Here is a 23,765-nt window from a genome sequence, read left to right as displayed (position 1 = left end):
GCTATTTTCTATTACTGAATAACTATTCATGAGTTATTAACTACTAACTATTAGCAAGCAAGTGCAAGCAAGCGCTACCAGCTAATGCATGCATTGTTCTCAAAATGGTTTGCAGCTCCAACAAGTACTTCCCCTGCAAATTAAAATCAAATTGTCCGAGCATTGAAATAATGTGTAACTGGTTTTCACTTCGACGAAATACTTCCTCAGCAAATTAATTAATGTCCAAGCGTTGGAATAGTTTCTAAAGTGCACTTATGTCCGAGCTGACTTGTGTATCACTTTCATCACCTGAGTCTCCAATATGGATTTCATTTAAGTGACCAATGATATAAGCTACAACAACTTTCTTCACCTTCTTATGCAAAATCGTCCAAAATTCAATTTTCTAACTTGTTAAATATTTGCCAAACTATATCATTCTTGTCCCCTTCTAGCCTGAAATTTCTCAGTCGTTTACCTTATTTTGACATAATTCAACTAAGCAGTGAGCATCTACACGAAGTTTCATACACTTCTTTCCTTGCCGAATAATGTTTTTTCTTACATAAGACAAAAGAGTATCTTCTTCATTGATGAATCACCCGAGTGCAGGCTATATATGTCGACAATTTCAAGAATTAAATTCTTTCTGTTCTGGTTAGTCTATTCTCTAGAAAATTCTTATCATCTTCCTCATTCTTCATCAAATATATATATATATATATATATATATATATATATATATATATATATATATATGGAATTGTAAGCACTTCTCTAGTACAAATATCTGGACACTGGGCAGGCTGTGGAATGCCGTCCTAAATAAAGCAAGTGTATGCATTTCAAGTTCACAACAAAGAGAAACAAGTATATGCCAAGAAAATGTCTCGCGTCCAAAGATTATCAACGGGACAGGTCATGAGGATAGCCAGAGAAAGGTTCATCCGAATTTCTTCCAAACAACAAATTGACCTCTCCACACTCCAACATTTTTTCGATGCTGCCAAGTTTGATCTCTGTTGCGAGGAGACCAAAGATGTGGAACTTGCAATTCTACTTCTAGCTGCAGCTCACAAGCTGCACAACAAACAATTTGCTGAAGCAGGCAAATTCCTCAACTTATGTGATTTCTTGTCTTCCATTACAGGAAACTCAGTTCAGAGAATTGTTCATTATTTCACCAAAGCTCTTCGAGAGAGACTTGCTCGAGAAACTGGGACAGTCACAACAATAGAATCAGAAAATAAAGAAGGAAAGTTAATTCATCCACAACAGACAACAGCCTGTTTGATTCCTTCCCTGATTGCAACTTATCTCCAACTTCCCTATACAGTCACTCAATTTGCTGGAATTCAAACAGTTCTGGAACACTTGGAATCAGCAAGAAAAGTTCATTTTATTGACCTGGCAATCAAAACTGGGGGGCACTGCACTATATTAATGCAAGCTCTTGCAAATCAAAACAAATGCCCAATTGAGCTTCTAAAGATAACTGCTGTCGGGAAAACAACGTCAAAGCTGCAAATGGAAGAAGTAGGTGAAAGGTTGGCCTGTTTTGCCAAGACTTTAAATTTACCATTTACATTCAAAACTGCTATAGTTTATAACATTAAAGATCTCAAAGAAGAAATGTTCGACTTAAGTCATGGTGAAGTTGTTGCCATATACTCAAGGACTATTCTCAGAAACATAATAACACAGACTGATTGCTTGGAATGTCTAATGAGAGTACTAAGAAAAACCCATCCATGCATATTCGTAGTCCATGAGATTGAGGCAAACCATAATTCGCTGGTATTCATCGACCGATTTTTAGAAGCACTACTTCATTACTATAGTGCTCATTTTGATTGCCTTGATGTTTGTTTGGAAAGGTGTGATCCAAATAGGATTGTTTGGGAAACATGCCTAGCACAGGAGATTCAAGACATTGTTGCAGTTGAGGATGATGCAAGGATTTTCAGGGACATGAAGATTGATGAATGGAGGGCTTATTTTACCAGGCTTAAAATGGTGGAGACCGAAATTAGTGTGTCATCTTTAAGTCAAGCACAGATGGCACTTAAGAATTTTGCTTCAGGAAAATCTTGTACGCTTGACAGGAATGATAAATCCATTATTACTAGATGGAAGGGAACTCCACTTCTTTCTCTTTCTGCTTGGAAGTTTCATCAACAAGACCAGTCGAAGAAGAGTTGCGCTAAGAAATCTAAGACGTCTAATTGTGGGATGTTATCTTAATTCGATTGCCAACTTTGATTAATCATATATTAATGGCTCTGCCTTCCGACGACCAGCCGTGGTCGTTGCTTGGAAATTCTCTAGATAACAGGGGAAAAAAGAATTCCCCGGCCGAACAAGTTTCCTGCTGGACGGAAAACTTTCTCTGCCTGACGAAAAAATGGGAGAAAAGTTTCCGCCCATTCTTTATTTTTATTTTTTAAGGCTGCATACCAATTCGGTTTTTGCGGTCCAATGTTAGCAAACAATGGGCCATCGGCCTATGAATTATAACGATGACCCAATAATATATTTTCGTGTGCTTGCTAGTAAATTAAAAAGGCCGTTGCTACGAAACCGACGACGTAGATATGAACAATTCCGCTAAAACTAACTTAACCACCTTTGTATTCCCTTTGCTGCCTAGCAGAGAAGCTTGTGCTAGATATGAGCGTATCTTCCGCTCCCTTTCTCTTTTCAATACCTGACAAATTCACACCAAATTCTCAGTCAAGGAAACCTGATCCTGCCGTTTCACTTCTCCAGCTTTGTAAAAACGTAGAAGAGCTAAAACAAGCACATACCGTTCTCGTCAAGACCTCTCTTATTGGAGAAAAACATGCCTTTGGCCGTCTCCTTTTATCATTTGCCTCCTTTGGGAACCCAGATACTCTTGATTATGCTCAAAAATTGTTCGATAGTATCAATATTCCAAGAAACTCGTTCATGTATAATACCATGATAAGGGGCTATTTGAATTGCGGTAATCCAAGAGAAGCATTTGTTGTTTATTCAAAAATGGTGCATGAGTGTTCTTTGTATCCTGATGATTTCACTTTTACTTTTGTATTTTCTGCTTGCTCCAAGTTCAATGCTGTTTTTGAAGGCAAGCAGGCTCATGCCCAGATGATAAAATGCCCTGTTAAGTTTGGTTCTCATTCTTGGAACTCTTTGATGGATTATTATGTGAAAATTGGAGAGCAGGGATTTTTAATTCAACGTTTGTTTAATAAAATTGAGAGTCCAGATATAGTTTCCTGGAATTGTTTGATTGATGGGTATGTAAAATCAGGGGAGTTAGGTGATGCGCGGAGGGTTTTTGACGAAATGCCCGAAAGAGATGTGGTGTCTTGGACTACAATGCTTGTTGGCTATGTTAACGCTGGTTTTCTGAGTGAGGCTTCTTATCTATTCAATGAGATGCCAGAAAGGAACTTGGTTTCTTGGACTGCGTTAATTAATGGTTACTTGCAAATGGGTTGTTACAGCAAGGCTTTCGAGCTTTTCAAAGAGATGCAAATTGCCAAGGTTGGGATGGACAAAATCACCATAACAACTTTACTCTCTGCTTGTGCCAGGTTGGGGGCTTTGGATCAAGGCCGTTGGCTCCATACGTACCTCAATAAGAGGGGGATTGAAGTTGATGCCCTTTTGTCAACGGCTTTGATTGATATGTATAGTAAATGTGGGCAAATAGACTTGGCTAGGGAAGCTTTTAGAGAAGCACTGGATAAGAAGGTATTTGTTTGGAATTCTATGTTAGGAGGACTAGCAATGAATTCATTTGGAGAGGAAGCTATTGAACTGTTTTACAAAATGATAGAGTGTGGAGTAGAACCTAATGAAATCACATACGTCAATATTTTAGCAGCGTGTCATCATTCAGGTCTTGTTGATGTCGGGTTACATCTCTTCAATAGACTGGTGAAAGATAAAAAACTACAACCTGCAATGGAGCACTATGGATGCCTGGTGGACCTATTGGGTCGTGCAGGTTTGTTACATGATGCATTTCGGGTGGTTGAGACTATGCCTGTGGTGGCTGATGGAACTATATGGAGAGCGCTGCTTGGCTCTTGTAAACTACACGGAAATGTTAAGTTGGGAGAGCAGGTTGGGAGAATTTTAATCAAGATGGAGCCTCTAAATCACGTGAATTATGTGCTTCTTTCAAATATAAATGCAATGGTTAATAGATGGGAAATTGTTCGAGAGTTGAGGGAAGATATGAAAATGAAAGGTTTGACGAAAATGCCTGGTTGCAGCTCGATTGAGCTGCACGGTGTAGTCCATGAATTTGCAGCTAGAGATATTTCTCACCCTAGGAGTAGAGATATTTACGAGCTGTTGGATATAATGGCTAACCACGTGGCACAAGATGTCCATGGACTGTCGTAACAACCTCTGTGCAATGAATCAAGGCACTTGGTAAAATTAATGGATAACTGCAGTCAATATGGTTGATTTCAGTGATCATGCTGATAAACATCAAGTTGTGGGGCTAATATGTAGAATTTGTGATCATCCTGAGGACACTCTTGCCACTGAGCCGCTCAGAATTTTGTGGATGTTCATGACCAACCATATGCTGGATGAATCTGTTGAGACAAAATGGCTGGTTGATACAGGGTAATTATGAGATGCATCGGTCTCGGTAATTGGTATTTACGTGTGATTCATATCTTCATGGGAGGTATACTCACGATCTTAAAGAAAGACCACAAAAAGTAGAGTTTCAGAAAGATAGACCATGATAAACCTAGTGCTTATTTATGCATATTACCTATCATATAGAGTTTGGAGAGCTCGGCATAAATGAGGTCAGATTTCTAGGTCTGTGTATTACTATAAAAACTTTTTGTTAAGCTATATGCATCATCATTGTATATTTTTGTATTTTTGTTGTATCATCTTGAGTTTTTATGTTTTATATCGTGATAATCCTTGATGTGTGCACATTTTTGCTGATAATATTAGTTCTTTTCTCAAGTTAAAAAAAAAAATGCTTAGCAAAGACTAAACCTTTTATTTAAGGAAAGACTGCATTGGAGCATATGAGAATAAAAAAAACAAAAATAAAATTCAAGAGATCCCTTTTGCATATGAATTATCTCATAGAGAGGAAATATGGATCAGGGCGGGAAAAGCAGAGGATTCTTGGCAGTGAAGTGGTTTAGACTCACGACAGTTGCTTATCAATGGTCAATTCTCCAATTATGTTGCTATAAGTTTTGTGATTGAAGCCTTGAATGTCAGAACATTTGCTAGACAATAAGGCAGAACTAAGCCCTTGATTCAATGAATGGATTGGCCTTGAAAATTTGCGTGCAATAATAACTGAATTTATGACCTCATCGGTAGGATGAAAGACTGAAAGAACTTCAAAGCCTTGAAGATCTTGAGGATCAACGACAGGATACATGAATGCTCGGGCACCATGTGCACTCCTTAGCAATAGAATAGCTCCTGGAGCCATATGTTCAGCCAAGTGGTTAATGACCTGAACCTTCTCTTCCTTGTCCATGCCCACTAGAGCTGCCAGGAAAATGACTTCATATTCTTTTAAGCTGCTTGAAACATTCATAATGTCAGCATTGTGGAAAAACATTCGTTTGGACAAATTGGGATCTGATGAAACCAACTGGAGGGCTTTGGAATTTGCTGATGGGTCAATATCATAGTTATGGAAGTAGGTTGTCCTCAAGTGATCAGTGGCTAGGATGATTGAGGTGAGAGGAAGTGGACCAGAACCCACAAAGGCAACGTGATTAGGAATTTGAGTGCAATTTTTGCTAAGCATGGAAAACTCTAATTGGCTAAGTTTGAGGTAATTGGAATAGTAAGGAAAGAGTCTGACATGGTGAAGTGGGTTCTCATGAGATCCTATGATGGTAGAAAAATGGCTTTCTAAGAGTCCCTCAGCTTGGCCACAAAGTTTAATTAGCTCAGACCTAATTTCTTGAACTTTTTCACTCAATTTAGTTACATCTATTTGACACTGGGGAATGCATATGTGTACAAGCTGGGTGAAAAGGTAGTTGACATTCTTGGAGGGAGTAAGGCTTTCTAACCCTGAAATTTTTTCATAGATCTCACAAACCTTTTCTATCACGAGTTGTTCTTGACAGCCCATGGAGACACTAATATGAGAAAGTGGTTAAGCAAGAGCAGCACCCCTTGTTAAGCCAAGAGATATCCTCTATGCCTGCAGGGGGTGCATTTTTATATAGGTATGCCTGAGACAGAAGTGCTTCTCTCATAGGTGTATTGCTCAATTATAGTAATGACCACTTGCTCTATAAGAGCAGCAAAATTAGTATTTTACTCAAGGATAGGAGCACAGTAAATATTTTCTTTTTTAGTGCAAAGAACTGCAATAGACCCATCCTGAAACTATAAAAGCCATTACTGGTCACGCCAGAGAACTTAGTGGTCACTGGATGCAATAGATTATTGCCCGAGTGAAGCTGGATAAAAAACCAAAAGGCATAAACCCACAATCCCAGTCATAAGGCACTTGAGCATGAATCATGATTACTAAAAGACACGACTTCTGCAGATGGTGCCTTTTAATTTTTTGACTGTTATTACCACTACTTAACAGATTACCATGCCATACTATGATGCAGGAAATTGGCTAGGTTAAAGATTCTTACATCTACTGGCACTAAAGTTTTGTCATCGATCTCCGCATGATTGACACCTCATTAATCCATAGCCCTTAATGGAAACACTTTATTCTTCTATTGGTGAACAGGAGAACATGGAAGGAATCATTAACCATTCTAGGCCTATAAATGAGCTCATTATGTCGACATTTCGTGCTGTCACAGGAGGTTAGGTTACTCTTTCAATTTAAATATTATATTCACTGGATGGCCAAATTAATAACGTGGATCATACGTGGGAAATAACTCTCGTTTGACTTACTAAATAAGTGAAAACTCTTGTGGTCGAGAAAATTTGAACTCAATAGTTTTCATTCTTCATATTAGTGAGAAGATCAATTAAATCACATTTAATTAACATTTAAATATTAATTTTAATGTATACTAGAATTCAATCTTGCACTTGCACATGCTTTCACTTGAAGTTTATTTTAATTTGAATATAGTATAAATCAGATGTAATTCTTCTCTACATGGCCATTATAGGTTTTTTAGATGCTCTTTCAGCACATTCTAGTCATCCATATTTGCAGTGGTAAGCCAGCTTGTTTGCTTTACTAATAATAATTAATTAGAGGCACATAATTGTGATCTCACAAAAATTATAAAGGTCACTTTGTTTTTATCAAGTTTTATTTAAAGAAGTAATAAAATTTTCTTTCTAAAAGTATTATCCCTTTTTTTAATCTTTTGTTGGGCCCAACCTTGAAAGGTTTAATGCCTAAAGATATTTTATGGGTTAATGAGTAGCCCAAAAAAACATCTTGCATGTGAATGTGTAGCCCGAAAGTAGCCCATTCCTCAAACAGGCAAGAAGTGATGCGGTGGGCTAGGACGTGTGTTGAATTGCTTGTAGAGGCTTATACCAAACTCGCCACATATGAACAGCGAGAGGTACTGCAAGTTTGCCACTTGTTGAAGCCCAATAAAACAAAGTCGACTATAATTACAATTTACAACAACAGGGATTAAAGGCGCGGCAGATACTGTGGGCGGAAGCGAAGCAGTCGAGCACAGAAAAACAGTAAATGGAGGGAAAAACCAAGGAAGAAGGGATAATTGAGAGGTGGGTCATGAAACACCTTCTGCTATACACTGGAGCCACCAGACACCCTTTTATTCTCAGCATTCGAGATGGGTCTGTCGATATCTCCTCTTTCAAAAGATGGCTGGTACTATACTATTCCTTGAATTCATATTCATATTCTTATTCTCTTTCTCTGTAAATTAGTAATTCCTTCAATTCTTCGAATTTATTTTCCATAATCTGTTTAATAACTGGATTTGGTTGCAAGATTTTTAAAGGATAATAAGCTAGCTAGGGCCAGATTATTGCAAGAAAGGAAGTGACTATAGCAAATATGAAAATTGCAGGAGCAGGATTATATATTTGTAAGAGAATTTGTCCCTTTTGTGGCAAGTGTATTGCTTAAAGCTTGTAAGAATTCTGAGGATGGTAATGATATGGAAGTCATACTGGGTGGTTTGGCTTCTTTAAATGATGAGATTGCTTGGTTCAAGTCAGAGGCCTCAAAGTGGGATGTTTCTCTTTCTAACACTGTTGTCCATAAGGCAAACCAAACTTACTGCAGGTACAATGCATTTCAGCCAGTTAATATTATCTTGGTATTCTTGATCTTGAATTGTGAGCATGCTTATCTCTACAAGATATGCTTAATGTTGCAGAAAGCGTTTTGTTTGGTTCTCCATCGATTATGATTGATCACCCATATATATATATATATATATATATAGGTTAGGTTTGGTGGTACAAGACTTTCTTCTTTTGATTTAAATACATTTTATATGCTGTCTTTACAGATTTCTGGAGAGTTTGATGTCACGAGAAGTTGAATATGCACTGGCCCTTACAGCCTTATGGGCCATCGAAGCTACATACCAAGAGAGCTTTGCTCACTGCTTGGAAGATGGCAGCAAAACCCCACCAGAATTACAGGAAACTTGCCGAAGATGGGGCAATGAAGGTTTTGGGGAATATTGTCGTTCTCTGAAGAAAATTGCAAATCGATACCTTGAGAAGGCTTCAGCTGATGTGATTGCAAAAGCTGAAGTAACTTTACTGCATGTTCTTGAACATGAAGTTGAGTTCTGGAACATGAGCCATAGGGGTACCTGAGATTTCCCTTCAAAACCTGAGAGTTTCTAGAGGTTTTTCTCTGCATTTTCAGTGATGTGGTGATGTGAACACTATAGCCAATTAGACTTGTTGTGTTTATAAGTTGTGCAATTTCCTATATTAACATCATTTTGTGAGATTATGATCAAAGAGCTATTCCAACCCTCAGTTCTCTTGTTTCTAAAGGTAGTTTATAGTGGTCAGTGGTGATCAATTTCACGTTTCTCTGATTCAAATGTAAAAACTGCATTTGGAGGGCAAAAGTTCTTTTGCCCTTGTAGCGTGCGCTTCTCCTTGTGTTCTCAACTCAACTTTTGGATTGAGGTTACTTAGCACTCCTCTTAATAGTTTGTTGGTTCAAAGTTTATATATTATTTAAGATGTATTATAACCAAATGCACGATGATGAATAAGTTCGACATTATTCTTTCTAAATACAATTATGATTTTTTAATTATTAAAGTAAATTTTGAATTTTACTTTACAAAACTGTAGAATATGGTGTTTAGGAAATTGAAGTATCATGAATATTTATTTACATAAGATACAATATTTATTGGTAAAATAATAATAAATAAGTTTTAATTTCAAACTAACAGGGATGGATTGTATATGTATATCCATGACTTTTATACATCTTTTAATTGCATGATGTCTAAATGGTTTCTTTTTTTTTTTTTTTTAAATTGTCCTTTATGGAAAAAAAAAAAAAACATGAGAATAAACATTTTGAAAATATTCAGTAGAGTTGGAACTTCAGAGTTTAGACAGACCAAAATTAGAGTACGGATTACAGAACCTGTTGCAGCATGGGCAGGTCCACCCCGTGCTTAAAGTTAATTAACACGAACGGATCACACGAATCAGATGAATTAGAACTCTAGAAGAACACACAAAAAGTTATAATACGTTAGACGGCAAATCATACGACGTCGTTTGCCCCGCATCGAGGACACACGAGTAACCGACGCGCGTGGTCTAGTACCGCCGGATAAACCCAAATAATTTATTCAGTTTTCTTTTTTTTTGTTTTACTTTTTTTCTTCTCAAGGCATCTTTAGAGGAAGACTAGCAGGATAGAAAACGCTACGTTTCAATCCTCTCGTCTCTCTTCGTCTTCTCTTTTCTATACACACTTTCTCCAATCGCTTCCTGCAGAAAACCAACGAACAACAATTCCACATACGAATACAGAGCTCCCTCAGAGAACCTAAACTCCTATTCTCGCGAGTATTGGGCACTCGCTAATATCTCTTAAACTCAAATTTTATTTAATTCTGCAATTGTTGTGCTTTTGGATCCCGTTTACTGGTGCCTTTCAATCCAAGAACGCAAAGACGCACCGAGGCTTTACTCGTTTTTTTTGCTTCGAAATTAAACTCCATTTGAGGTACTCATCCAAACGACGCTTCCGTTCTGACACATGTATTCATTGCTTGTATAATTTTCTGTTGATAAGCTGGATAGGGCTTGTGCCTATGTTGCATTAGATCGCAACTAGGGTCTTTTTTTGCTTCTTTTAATGAAAAATTGATTATACTATGGTAGCATTAGTGACCAGAATTTGAATTTAGGGTTTTTTGGTGGTACAGAGTAATGCATTTGGATTTTTGCTGGTCAGGCTTTCAAAATTATATGAGAGAGTTGAAGGTCTATCAGGAGTATCCATCTGGTTGATTTGTTTGGCACATTACACAAGGTTATAATTCATTCTCAATTTTCTAATTTCTCCTCGTTTGTTAGTTTGATACTTGTTTACTAGACCAGTAAATGTAAAATGTAAAATGCATATGATTGTTGTGAATATGCATGATTGAATGTCTGGTTACAGGGGAGAAGTTGTTTTGGTTAGGGGCGCATATTAGTTTGTGAATTTGGAGAATGAAATTTAGGAAAAGTCTTCTGGTGAATCTTCACTATCTTAACTCTTCTTGAACTTGTATAGGACTGCTTGGATGGCTATCTGTCATAGTGTGTAGAATTTAAATTTTAAAGTACTAGAGGGGGGGGGGATTGAAAAGGACTGTAGTGGGTTCTGTTAATCATACCATGGTTAGTCTTAAACAATAACTGATTTGGGAGCCATCTTCCTACAACATGGGAAAATGACTAGAGGATATGGCTTTGATGCAAAAGTAGAGAGGCAGAAACTGGATTTCCATTTGGCCAAGGGAGCTAGGGAGGTTGACTTTTACTGCGTTCTCCTTAAGAGTGAGATTGCTGCTGTAAACTTCATTTTTCTCTTTCTCGATCGCAATACATTCACTTGTTGTAAGTTTGCAGAGACGATGACCTCATGTGGGTGCCTGCACAGCTTTGATTGTTTGAAGTTGATATTTCATTAGGGTTCTTGGGGAAATAGTGTATTTTGAAGGTTCTATAATTCACTTTTTCTTTAAAGATTTTCAGTCTAGATTGGACTATGGAACACATTTTAAATTGATCAAATCCTTTTGACTTTTAAAATGGCTGTGCAAAGTGGAATACTTATTTATTGATGAACATCTGTTTGTCAAAGGATCATACTTGCCAACTATTAAACTGACAGGTCATGAAGTTATTCTTTGAGAATGTTGGGCCTTGGTTGTGATGTGAGTTCTTCTCCGTTCAGCCCGAGGATATTCAACATTCTTTTGGTTTCTTTCACACTTCTTTTAGGGCTTTCTTTATTTTGAGGATAGGCTGGATTTTTCCTGTTGGATGATTGGAAGAGTTTAATGTTGCTTTTGATACTTGGTTTGATGCAAGAGAGAGAGAGAGAGAGAGATATCGGAATTTTGGTTTGTTTGTACGCATAAATTTGTGTCTAATGGCTTGTGCTAACGAATTTCGACAGCAAATGGATACCTGCACTGGAAACTAACATAGTGAGCTAAGATGCTCTTTTTATTTATTATGGTTGATTAATGATTTTTTATGTATTTATTTTTTTTGTTATTGTACAAAATAGATTTAAACGACTTATTCTATATTAATTTGCTTGTGTTCATCATCATAGGTAATATGGCTCTCCGGAAGTATATTCCTTCAGCTGATGCACCTTCTGTTGGTATGAAGCCTTTGAATTTTTTTAGTAAGGTGCATGAGAATGCTCAACATGCAGATCCAGAGACAACAGTGGAGCCTGATGTGGATGTTGACCTCAGAGAAGTTTATTTCTTAATTATGCATTTCCTTTCAGCTGGACCATGTCATAGAACATATGGACAATTTTGGAATGAACTTCTCGAACATCAACTACTACCTAGAAGATATCATGCTTGGTATTCAAGGAATGGAGATGAAAATGATGATGGTCTATCATTCCCATTAAGTTACACTAAGTTGGTGGAAAGGTATGAAACATGCTTAGTGCTCTGACCTTTTTCTTGAAGAATATTTTTAGTGAGGTGCATGAATAATATAGCGCAAAATTTTTGTGCTATATTTTTCTCCCAGACTTTGATGTGCCATTTTATCAATTTTATCTGTCAGGTACCCGCACATTGAGAAGGATCACTTGGTAAAGCTTTTGAAGCAATTATTACTTAATGCAGCCTCTAAATCACAAGGCTTGATTGGTGTAAATGCTCTAAATGCTGCTGTTGTTCCTACACTTATGGGAACAGGATCATTTTCACTTTTGAGCAGTAGGTGACATGTTTTTAAGCCTTTAATATTAAAAATCTATTTGTTTTTCATATTAATGTGAGGTTTTTCATTCTGTTGTGTGTATCATCTATTTGTAAGGAAATAATAAAATCCTCATTGTCGTTCCTTCCTCTCTCCTCCTTTATGGAATTTGGTAAAGGTGTAATTTCCAATTTGTCTGATTTTGTAAATCACCTTCTGCTTCAGATGATAGAGATGCGGAAAAAGCCCAAGTAAATCATCCCCCTCTTCATATGCGATGGCCTCATATGCGCGCTGACCAGGTCCGTGGACTGGGTTTGAGAGAAATTGGGGGTGGTTTTTCAAGACACCATCGTGCACCATCTGTCCGTGCAGCATGCTACACTATTGCAAAGCCTTCAACTATGGTGCAAAAAATGCAAAATATCAAGAGGCTAAGAGGACACCGGAATGCTGTCTATTGTGGTATGAATTTTAAGATTAAACTGTTCAATATTCACCATCTGCAGTAAGGTTCCATGTCTCCCTAAATTCTTAACTGAAATATGTCTATCAAGTTGAATCCTTGAAATTACTGTTCGTATTCTTTTTTTGAAGTTCACTGAAAAATATCGGACCTGTTTCTGACACTTCTCTTGATGTGAATCCTGCAGCTATTTTTGATCGCTCAGGGAGATATGTCATTACAGGTTCAGATGATCGCCTTGTTAAAATCTGGTCCATGGAAACTGCATTTTGCTTGGCCAGCTGTCGTGGACATGAAGTGGGTTTGAATGTCTTAAAATCCTGTATCTGCCTTCTATTTTCATTTATTTATTTAGCATTTCATTCTGTGCATGAAAGGGTGACATTACTGACTTGGCTGTGAGTTCAAACAATGCCTTGGTGGCTTCTGCTTCAAATGATTGTATAATTCGAGTGGTAAGCTTCTGTCCAATGTCTCAAGTTTTTTCCCCTTCTGTACATTTTCTATAACTTGATCCTGTGTATTTTCTTTAACTTGATCCTTGAATAATCCTTCTGGATATCAACAGTGGCGTTTGCCAGATGGGCTTCCAATATCTATTTTACGTGGACATACTGGAGCTGTCACTGCCATTGCGTTTAGTCCAAGGCCTGGATCTGTATACCAGCTTCTTTCGTAAGGCTGATTTTTGTGTTCTTAGTTTTATCCTTTTCTGAATTGCTTGGTCATTGTCGATGAGATTGCTTTCTAGTTGATTTTGTTGATCTATATTATAAATATTTGTAAATCTGTTATTGCTGGATAATCTGTTGGAACCTAGACCTATCTCATTCCTCACTTCTTCCTCTGTGAGCTAGGCAGAAGTCTTGGGAACATTAATATAAGTTGAGTTGTATTATTTTAGGATTAGGACATGGCTGAGTTGAGTTGTGCTGAGCTGGTCTGAGTGAGATATAGCATCTCAATGCGATATCTTTAGATTTCAGTTTTTTTGTTTTCATTAAGTTGTACCCATGTGATACTTGATGTTTCATATAATTGTTTGTTGATCTATGCACTTTGCAGATCATCTGATGATGGAACATGTAGGATCTGGGATGCTAGATATTCCAACTTCAGTCCACGGATATATATTCCTAGGCCTTCAGATTCATTAGCTGGTTGGTTACCTTTTTATGCGAATTTGTAATTGATCCACCGATACATTTGTTGGAAGAACTTACAAGGACATTTGAATGGCTGCAGGGAAGAACAGTGGTCTATCCTCAAGTAGTGGTCTGCAGAGCCATCAAATATTTTGTTGTGCATTTAATGCTAATGGAACTGTGTTTGTCACTGGTAGCTCTGACAATCTTGCTAGGGTATATTTGTTGTCCCTTTCTTGAGTTTGTGCATGCACGCTCTGCATACTGTTTATTTTTTTTATTTCTTTTTGAGGTAAAAGATGGTTTCTCTTTATTGGTATGTAAATAAGTTAATAGCTAGTTAATTGCAGGTATGGAATGCTTGTAAGCCAAACAGTGATGATTCGGACCAACCTAATCATGAGATAGACGTGCTATCCGGTCATGAGAATGACGTCAACTATGTTCAGTTTAGGTTGGTGTGTCATGGTCTGGTCACCATGTTCTTGGAAAAATTTTGAATGCTAAGACATGGTTGTCATATTTTGCAGTGGATGTGCTGTGGCACCTAGGTTTTCTCTCACTGATAGCTCAAAGGAAGAGAATGCTCCAAAATTTAGAAATTCATGGTGCGTTTGTGGGTCCCTCAGTTATATTTGCATGCTTACCCTTGCGAGCTGTATCATTCACCCTTATTATAGTTTTATTAGATGGATTAGAGATGAATGAGTACAACTATTTTTGTGTTAAGGTTTTCTCACGACAACATAGTTACCTGCTCTCGAGATGGCAGTGCAATTATTTGGATTCCAAGACCACGTAGATCACATGTAAGCTGATAATCTCTCATATACTGTCACTTTAGTCCTCTCTTCTGTATTAGATTTCGTGTGAAGCAGCGGTATTCAGCCCATCGCTGTTTGTGAGGTTCAATTCAGTTCAATCTATCACAGGTTTTTATCATTGATTTTTGAAAAAAGAAATCACGTATTCTTTCTTAGGGGAAAGTAGGCCGTTGGACTCGACATTACCACCTGAAAGTTCCTCCACCACCAATGCCTCCCCAACCTCCCCGAGGAGGTCCGCGTCAAAGAATTCTACCAACTCCTCGTGGTGTGAATATGATCGTGTGGAGCTTGGATAATCGTTTTGTCCTGGCTGCTATTATGGGTAATGTTTGCACTGTGTGTATGCCCACATGCTTGAACACTTCTATTTTTCCTTACACTTGAGAATGTATTCATGGATGTATAAACTCATCTTTCACCAATCCTTTGATAGCTCCGTTTCTCCCTTTTTTTTTCTTTTTCCTGCAAGATAAATGGCTAAGCTAATGACAATTTCCTCTTCATTTCATATTGAGATTTAACTCCTCTATTGAACAAATGTTTCTTTATTAATTCTTTTTAATCACCGGACATGGAGAATCCCTTGTGGCAACCATATTCTACTCGCTTCTCTTTTATCATTATATAAATGTGATTTAAGTGGATTTAGTGCTTTAAATGCATGTCTAGCATGATAAATTACATCTATCTCTGTCTCATATATAAATAAAAATTTTCCAACTATGAGCAAAAGCATTGTTCTTTATTTTTTCTTGGTAATATGTAGATCAAATTGACCAAACAGCATATACTGTTGTGCAGATTGTAGAATTTGTGTTTGGAATGCTGCTGATGGTAGCATAGTACATTCTTTGACCGGCCACACTAATTCTGTGAGTAGTTCTTCCTAATATCTAGCCCCAACGAAATTCCCTCTCCTATACCTCTTTTTCTCATGATTAGAGAAGTGATGATGAATGTTGTTTTGCATACATGCCTGTCTTGATATACCTCACTTGGATTCTTTAACTTCTCACAAGCTTGTATGTGATGAATCAAATGTTTCTGACTATAATTTTTGCGTTATTGGCAGACATATGTTCTGGACGTTCATCCTTTCAACCCACGGATTGCTATGAGTGCTGGCTATGATGGAAGAACAATAGTGTGGGATGTGAGTTCTAGTTTATTCAAGCATATCCTAGTTTCTAAGTTGTTTCTTCATTTATTGAATAATTTCATATCATCTTCCTTTAGATATGGGAGGGCACACCCATCCGGATCTACGAGATTTCCCGTTTCAAGTTAGTTGATGGCAAGTTTTCACCGTAAGTGCAAGATAGAAATTATTGTTATAGAAATTCTTTTCTTTTTTGTTTCTGTCGGTTATTATTCTTCCTTCAGATCATACCACCAAATTCGTTGATTCCTGTAGCTTTTTAGTACTTTGTCACGTTAAATTGAAGAAATTGCAAGCACTTTTAGCATTGAAGATATTCCAAATTTCTATTCTTTTGAGAGGAAATTATGAGTGAGCCTCGAGGCACACGTTCTTTGAAGTGGATTTTAAATTGTGTTTTGCATTTTTCAGTACACTATGCTGTTATTAGGTTACTGGTGGATATTTCTTTAAAGCTGGTGGGAATATTGCAACTGATGTCATTATATCTATATCCTGCTTTTTGTGATAGGGATGGGACATCCATTATACTTTCAGATGATGTTGGTCAATTATATATATTGAACACAGGCCAAGGTGAATCCCAACAAGATGCTAAATATGACCAGGTACCTTAATATTATCAGTAACTGGTTTTGCTTTTGTTATGCTTTACACAGGACAAGGTTTCTCGATAACTTGTGATACTTACAATTGACACACTTCTTCACAGTTCTTCCTTGGTGATTATCGGCCCCTTATGCAAGACACCTACGGAAACATAATTGACCAAGTTAGTTATCTATGAACTACTAAACTTCAGTGAGCTATTTTTTTTTTTTTTTTTTTCATCATGTGCTAATATGAATCATAAACTTGCAAAGGACTTACAATAAAATTTATCATTTTTGGGGTATTTGTATTGAAGTTGTGCTTCTTATTGACTTCAACCATGTGAACATGCAATTCAGGAAACTCAGCTTGTACCATACCGACGAAATATGCAAGATCTTCTTTGTGACTCGGGTAATCTCTCACCTGGGAAACTCTAAGCATTATAATGTCTTATTGCATATTCTTTGTGATGGTATCATACTCGTTCTTACGTTCCTTTTGGGGCCACTAGGAATGAATCCCTATCCAGAGCCTTATCAGAGTATGTACCAAAAGAGACGCTTAGGAGCTCTGAATATGGAGTGGAAGCCACCTTCTATAAAACTCACTGTGGTGCCTGACTTCAGCTTAGACCCAGATTTCCAAATGTTGCCGTTGGCAGACTTGGATGTTCTGGTTGAGCCACTGCCTGAGTTTGTAGATGCAATGGATTGGGAGCCAGAAAATGAAGTGCAAAGCGAAGATTCAGATTCAGAGTACAATGTCCCTGAAGAGTATTCTACTGGAGGTGAGCAAGGGAGTTTGAATTCTAGCTCCTCTGTTGATCGGGAGTGCAGTGCAGAAGACAGTGAAGTTGAGGGCAGGAATGGTTTTCATAGATCTAAAAGGAAAAAATCAAAGGCTGAAGTAAGTGTTTTCTAATCAATTCTGTTTCAAAGTTATACTCATGGTACATTATTGACACTGTTCTCTCTCTCTCTCTCTCTCTCTCTCAGATTGAGATAATGACTTCTTCAGGAAGGCGTGTTAAGAGGAGGAATTTGGACGAATGTGATGGCAATACATTGAGAACTAACCGAACTAGGAAATCAAGGATTGGCTGTAAAGCTTCAAAAAGGAAGTCTTCTACATCAAAGGGTTTTAGACCTCAAAGAGCTGCTGCCCGCAATGCTCTTACATTGTTTTCAAAAATAACAGGAGCAGCTACAGATGGAGAAGATGAAGATAGCTCAGAGGCCGATTCATCAGAAAGTGAATCCTCACTGCAAAATTCAGATATCCAGAGTGATGAATCAGAGAAATCTTTGCAAAATGAACGGAACAAGCATTTGAAAGGGAAAGAAGTTCCATTGGAAGATAATGAAGATTTTGTTAAATCTCATGAACAATCTCATTTGAATGCTGGAAACAGGGGAAAATTGGTCCTCAAACTGCCAGTTCGGAATTCAAACAAGTTTGTTGTGTCAGAGACTAAAACAACTAACCATCAGATTGATGTAGGCCCATCATCCTGCAAGGCTCCAACAGAAGCCAGCAATGTAAATAGGGTTCATATTAGATCAGTAGATTTGGAACGCTCCTCTAGTTATACAAATGGCACCGCAGTGAAAGCGAAGGAAAGAGGACAAACAGATAGCTATATGTCTGAAGGATATAGAAATGAGGATATCAAATGGGGAGGTGTTAAGGCTCGAACATCTAAGCGTCAGAGATTTGGAGAAGCCATGTCATCAGCTGCATATGCAAGATTTGGTTTATGTTTTAGTGATCGCAGGGAGAGAGAGAGTAATCTGAACGGACATGTAAAATCTCAGAATACTTGTGGCACATCCTCTTCTGCAGAAGTTCAAGATTACGCAGCAGATAACACAAATGAAGTGGGAGCAACAGGTAGGGAAGATACGGCAGCTGATACATCTGATGTTGTGAATACCATGACCAACGGTAAAGAGCACCTGAACTTCAATGAATGCATGGATTCTGATGAATTGCCTATGGTGGGTCACACTGCTAATGGAAATGACAGCTCTCTTGAATTCAAAGAAAGCAATATACCCATCTCAACAAAGTTAAGGATAAAATCAAGGATGATTTCAAGAGAGTCCTCAGAAAATCAGGGAAATGAGGGGTCTTGTATATTACCTGCCAGTCTTGCTGAAAACACAGATACTCCAGTTTTAGAAGTGCCTAAAAATGAAAGAACCAATAGAACCACTCCAGTTAATGAAGGCGATGAATTTCAGGAACCAAATGCTCAAGTTGACAAAATTTCCATGCCCTTATTGAATGACACAATTGGTTCCAATACACATCCAAAAAAGATGTTCAATGTTGTTTACCGAAGATCAAAGTTGAGTAAAGATAGAGCTAACTCAGAAGGTGATAGTGGCACAAGAGAAGGTGTTTCACATGCTAGTGCAGACGAACAATACACTGGATGTATCTTGCATGAAGACATCACTGATGGACCTCATAGAACTGATATCACAGGTTCAAAGGCAACTACAGATGATCTTATGAATTGTAATATCAAGTTGGGACAGGAACATGACTCTGATGATGTATGTAGAAATGCCGATAATGGCTCCATAAGCAGCAGATGTCAACTTCCTAGTGAAGAATGGGGATCAAGCTCAAGGATGACAGTTGGATTAAGATCATCTAGAAATAGGAGAACTAGTTACCATTTCCGTGATGCAAGTCCAGTAGATAGAAGAAAGGCAAATCAATCAGGAAAAAAAGTGTCGTGGCTAATGTTGTCGAAGCATGAGGAGGGTTCTCGTTATATTCCCCAGCAGGGGGATGAAGTAGTATATTTTAGACAGGTTAGTCATAAGAGATATTAAAGATTTATTGTTGCTGACTTGTAACTCAATCTTTGTTTAGATTTTTGTGATTTAGGTTTGATACTTGCAATGGTTCATTTGGAGTTTGCTGTTTTTCAGGGGCATCAGGAGTACATAGACTACATTGGATCAAGGGAAACAGGCCCTTGGAAGTCTGTTAAGGGACATATAAGGGCAGTGGAATTCTGTAAACTTGAAGCCCTCGAGTATTCCACATTACCAGGATCTGGAGATAGTTGCTGCAAAATGACTCTTAAATTTGTAGATTCTACTTCTGACGTATGCCAAAAATCATTTAAATTAACTCTACCTGAAGTGACAGGGTTCCCAGATTTTCTCGTTGAGAGAACTCGGTTTGATGCTGCTATGCGAAGAAATTGGACATGCAGGGATAAATGTAGAGTCTATTGGAAAAATGACGGTGAAGGAGATGGTAGTTGGTGGGAAGGCCGGATTCTTTCTGTAAAGGCTAAAACTTCTGAATTTCCAGACAGTCCATGGGAAAGGTATACTATTCAGTACAGGAGTGACCCCAGAGAAACACACCAACACAGTCCTTGGGAGCTTTTTGATTTTGATTCCCAATGGGAGCAGCCTCATATTGATGATGAGATCAGAAACAAGCTAATATCTGCCTTTGCCAAACTGGAGCAGTCAGGCAATACAGAACAGGTAGTCACAGAATTTAGGGGATTCTTCTTTAATAAAATTTCATTAATGTTGAAGCACATAGCTGCTGAATAAATGGGATATGTCTCTGAATTTTGTCCTGAATATTCTCAGGATCGCTATGGGATTCAGAAGTTGAGGCAAGTATCACAGAAGACTAATTTTACAAACAGGTACACGTCTATTTCACCTTTATTTTGCATGTCTCTTCTACTGGCATGAACTGTCTTAACTGGTCGAATGCATGTATGCATGTGCAATGTGCGTCTAAAATTGGAATACAGATAATGAAAATTGGAGCATGAACCATTGTATGAATATATGCTGTTTTTCTCAGGTACCCCGTTCCTTTGTCTCTTGAAGTCATCCAGTCAAGGTTGGAGAACTACTACTATCGAACTTTGGAGGCGGTGAAACATGACATTGAAGTCATGCTAACAAATTCAGAATCATACTTTATAAAGAACTTAGAGCTTTCCGGGAAAATGAAACGGTTGTCAGGCTGGTTTAAAAAAACGTTATCATCCTTGTAGCCCCAAAATTGAGTTTTGTAGAGGATAGCAGCTGGCCCATCTGGGTTTTTCCGTTTCTTTTCTTTATCCTTTTTATTCTGTAGATATGATTTTACATTTTTTTAATTAGAATTTAATATTTTTTTTTCCACATGGTATATTCATCATTGTATAGACATGCTTATCCGCATCATCATTAATAATAACAAGAAATACACATGTCAAGCGTTTAGTCTCAATGTTGCTGTTGAATGTAATTGCTATTCTCTATTTTAGAAAAATGCGGTTTAATGATGGGACAGAAAAATTTGTACTCATGCATGATTAAGTCTTTGAACCTTGTCTCTCCACCAATCTCCACAATCCAAAATTGAGGATAGTCTCCCTCAAATCAGAAGAAAAAAAAAGGTCTTGTGACTGGAGCCCTTTAGAAGTCCCATAATGATACGGATTGTCAAAATTCAGAACTCATTCTAACAACGACAATGGTGGCAAAATAAGAACAATTCCCTTCCGAAGGGACTCCTATATAGAGCCCCGACTTACGGCAAGTTACAAGAGTTAACCAGTAAATATGGAAATGTATATAATATGGATAGACTTGGCCATCAACATAAAACATCTAAATCTATCATCATTAGAGCCTTGTTGATTGATATGCAGATGCATCTCATTCCCTCCACCGATGCCCACAATTTGGATTGCAGCAGACGAAGAACAGTGTCATACCCTCCTCTCCCCTGGCAGTTGCCTGAGTATTCCAAGAAAAAAAAAAAAAAAAAAAAAAAAAAAAAAAAAAAAAAAAAAAAAAAAAACCTTGAAGCACTGAAATGGTGAACTTAATTTGTTCAAGCATCCCTATTTCCTATTTTCCCATTTTGGGGTTGCTTTAGAAGATTAGTTAAGCTACATTACAAATTTAAGGGCATGGAATTAATTCTCCAGATAAACACACAACCAAGACCAGAAATCAAATTGCATTGGTCCAGATTTACACTAATTAAAATTCCAAAAGTTACATTTTTAATAGGTACAAGGTTAAATATAATGGCCTGAAATACTGTACCTTAGAGCTGCTGCAAATGACAAATAAGCAAAAATTAAAAGTAAAACTCCTTATATGAGGACTGGATATACTTTCAACTCTTGCACACTTAATAACATAAATCAATGTGAAATGTGTGTGCGTGTACAACTGCGTCCTTGTCTGGATTGGAAACTAATTCTATGTTCCCTAATATGATATTATATAAGCAGAAAAAAATTTTGAAATTCACCTGAAGAAGTAAACATAAAATCATGTAGAATTTAGAAATAAGTATGATCCCCTAAGAAAAACTATTATCTGATGTACCGTTTTCTTTTCAATACTTTCGAAGAAACTAGACATCAATCCTTCACTCTGCCCCATATCCATCAATCCAGAAATCATACAGCCAGTGCTCATATTTGTTTTAGAATGTTATCAGTATATCCTTCAAAAACTTTTTGCAGGTCAATAGCTTAATACCAGGGTATGGTATTAAAGGCATACTTATCCTATCTAATAGTGAACATCTCATCTTATTCCACATCAACAACATACCCAGTCTACCATATTTACCCCTAAATAAGAATACAACTTTCCTCTGATTCTATTTGGTTTCCCAGCAAATTTTGCAAAATTTTTTACAAAGGACCACAGCTGGTCACAAGAAGAATCATATTTTGCAATTTATGTCTGCAATAAAAACCATTAAAAATTAACATGAATGTAAAGAGACTTTCTTTTGACCAGGAAAAGAAACAGTAAGTGCCTATTACTTTAACATGCCAAAACCGATGGATTTTACTTGATATTGGCTCATGATAGAGAATATCAACAATTTTCTGAATGGCATCCTATGATGCATAGTTTCATAGACAGGATAAGAGCTAACCTGGAAGAAGACAGCTTCTTGATGTTTGCAAACCTGGCATGATACAGCTTTAGTGCGAGGAAGCGTTGGATCTGCAGCTACATCCTGCAATACCTGAGTGCGCTCAGCCACCGAATGATGCACTTCATTTCTGTAGACACAGTTGTTGTCGGCAGCCTCCTGCAATGAGTTAGAAAAGAAAAATGATAAAACAGAGGCAAGAATATAGATATTGTGTTCATGTAAGCCTGTACCAAAAAAAAAAAAAAAGAAAAAAGATAACAGCATTCCTCTTCACTTCTGTGAGTACAATTTATTAAAAACTATTCCCTGAACAATATAACAGTAAATACAAAGTCATTCCTCTTCACTGAAAATCATCACTGCAAGCAGCATTCTTTTCGAAAAATCAAACGATACTCCACATCCTGATGCAACCCCAAAAAGAAACACAAACTTTGATGCAGAGATCTTTTTATTCACTCATTAACATTTAAGCAACAAAAGAACTGGAAAATTGAGGCCCAGTTTGCCTCTTATGCGTGTAAGTGCATATAATGAACATTAAAAAACTTAAATAAAAGGCAACAGAATCAGTTCCTAAGTCCCCTTCTACCAAACCTGGTTTATAGTAGTAATATTTGCGTCTAGAAAAACAGAACAGGAACCCTAAACAAAAATCGAAGAGAAAGAGACCTGATGTTCGCAGTTGCGGCAAGCAAAGAGCAAGACCTTGTGATCCCTATCCTCCTTAGGGTAGAGAATATTGTTGCTACAATCAATTTAAAAAACAAAATAAAATTAAGATTAAATGCCAAAAAGGAAGAATGCCGGTTGATAATCGATCACAGTTACCATTCGCGGCAAAATTTCATAGTACTCATCTTGCGATTGGAGAAGAAGAAACCAGAGCTGGCAAGTAGTAGCGTAGGCGAGAGAGGGTTTTTCTGGCGCGCGGGGTTTTTGCTTCTTGCTACACTGTCAACACAATTGGAGAATATGGGCTTGTTCACTTTAAAGCCCGTGGAATTTGGACTACAGAACCCAGCATTGAATCATCAAATGGGCCTCACTGTATAATGTGTAATAGAACCCAAAAGAAGCAGAATGAGGGTAAATTTGGGCTAAAGGTAGGTGACATTCCATAATTATTCTGAACTTTTGGCCCAAATCTAATACTGGTAAGTGGTAACGAAGATTTCAAAAATATCAGAAGAGAACATCTTACAGCCTATAGCACCATTGAA

At 37.5% G+C, this 23,765-nt stretch overlaps 5 protein-coding genes and 1 non-coding gene across 8 annotated transcripts; 4 read left to right on the top strand and 2 right to left on the bottom strand.

Annotated features, from left to right (window-relative positions):
* Positions 1-749: 749 nt before the first annotated feature.
* Positions 750-2,402, top strand: LOC105643674 (DELLA protein RGL2). The gene has a single exon (XM_012228864.4). The coding sequence runs from the start codon at positions 868-870 to the stop codon at positions 2,224-2,226; it is 1,359 nt and encodes a 452-aa protein (XP_012084254.1). The 5' UTR covers positions 750-867; the 3' UTR covers positions 2,227-2,402.
* Positions 2,403-2,651: 249 nt separating this feature from the next.
* LOC105643529 (pentatricopeptide repeat-containing protein At2g29760, chloroplastic) lies at positions 2,652-4,926 on the top strand. The gene has a single exon (XR_016321763.1). It is a non-coding gene; the product is annotated as a pentatricopeptide repeat-containing protein At2g29760, chloroplastic (transcript).
* A 62-nt stretch (positions 4,927-4,988) lies between these two features.
* Positions 4,989-6,471, bottom strand: LOC105643528 (nicotianamine synthase). Its single transcript, XM_012228670.4, has one exon. It carries the CDS (start codon positions 6,116-6,118, stop codon positions 5,165-5,167), a length of 954 nt encoding a protein of 317 aa, XP_012084060.1. The 5' UTR covers positions 6,119-6,471; the 3' UTR covers positions 4,989-5,164.
* Positions 6,472-7,523: 1,052 nt separating this feature from the next.
* LOC105643527 (heme oxygenase-like, multi-helical) lies at positions 7,524-8,940 on the top strand. The gene is made up of 3 exons (XM_012228669.4): positions 7,524-7,825; positions 8,028-8,245; positions 8,475-8,940. Exons 1-3 carry the CDS (start codon positions 7,682-7,684, stop codon positions 8,788-8,790), a joined length of 678 nt encoding a protein of 225 aa, XP_012084059.1. The 5' UTR covers positions 7,524-7,681; the 3' UTR covers positions 8,791-8,940.
* Positions 8,941-9,842: 902 nt separating this feature from the next.
* Positions 9,843-20,859, top strand: LOC105643525 (WD40/YVTN repeat and Bromo-WDR9-I-like domain-containing protein). 3 transcript variants are annotated; one of them, XM_020683039.3, is made up of 25 exons: positions 9,843-10,180; positions 10,412-10,489; positions 11,789-12,125; positions 12,265-12,419; positions 12,628-12,867; positions 13,056-13,165; positions 13,246-13,323; positions 13,437-13,543; positions 13,934-14,028; positions 14,114-14,229; positions 14,364-14,467; positions 14,544-14,621; positions 14,744-14,822; positions 14,994-15,162; positions 15,642-15,712; positions 15,913-15,993; positions 16,077-16,147; positions 16,511-16,607; positions 16,712-16,771; positions 16,950-17,004; positions 17,105-17,499; positions 17,589-19,418; positions 19,539-20,111; positions 20,223-20,281; positions 20,446-20,859. In XM_020683039.3, exons 3-25 carry the CDS (start codon positions 11,794-11,796, stop codon positions 20,639-20,641), a joined length of 5,151 nt encoding a protein of 1,716 aa, XP_020538698.1. In that variant the 5' UTR covers positions 9,843-10,180; positions 10,412-10,489; positions 11,789-11,793; the 3' UTR covers positions 20,642-20,859. The 3 variants fall into 3 exon arrangements, with proteins under 3 accessions (XP_020538698.1, XP_012084058.1, XP_020538699.1); XM_012228668.4 differs by having other exon boundaries at positions 10,383-10,489; XM_020683040.3 differs by lacking the exon at positions 10,412-10,489.
* A 172-nt stretch (positions 20,860-21,031) lies between these two features.
* On the bottom strand, positions 21,032-23,520 carry LOC105643524 (DNA-directed RNA polymerases II, IV and V subunit 9A). Its single transcript, XM_012228667.4, has 4 exons — positions 23,374-23,520; positions 23,215-23,290; positions 22,540-22,698; positions 21,032-21,371 (listed from the first exon to the last, which is right to left on the bottom strand). Exons 1-4 carry the CDS (start codon positions 23,400-23,402, stop codon positions 21,291-21,293), a joined length of 345 nt encoding a protein of 114 aa, XP_012084057.1. The 5' UTR covers positions 23,403-23,520; the 3' UTR covers positions 21,032-21,290.
* Positions 23,521-23,765: the final 245 nt, after the last annotated feature.

The sequence above is a fragment of the Jatropha curcas genome, chromosome 7, assembly GCF_041381405.1.
Source record: "Jatropha curcas cultivar XTBG-Jc1 chromosome 7, XTBG_Jcur_1.0, whole genome shotgun sequence".
NCBI classification, from domain to species: Eukaryota; Viridiplantae; Streptophyta; class Magnoliopsida; order Malpighiales; family Euphorbiaceae; genus Jatropha; species Jatropha curcas.
Note: the sequence above shows the minus strand (reverse complement) of the source record. Positions and strands in the feature narration are given on the sequence as shown.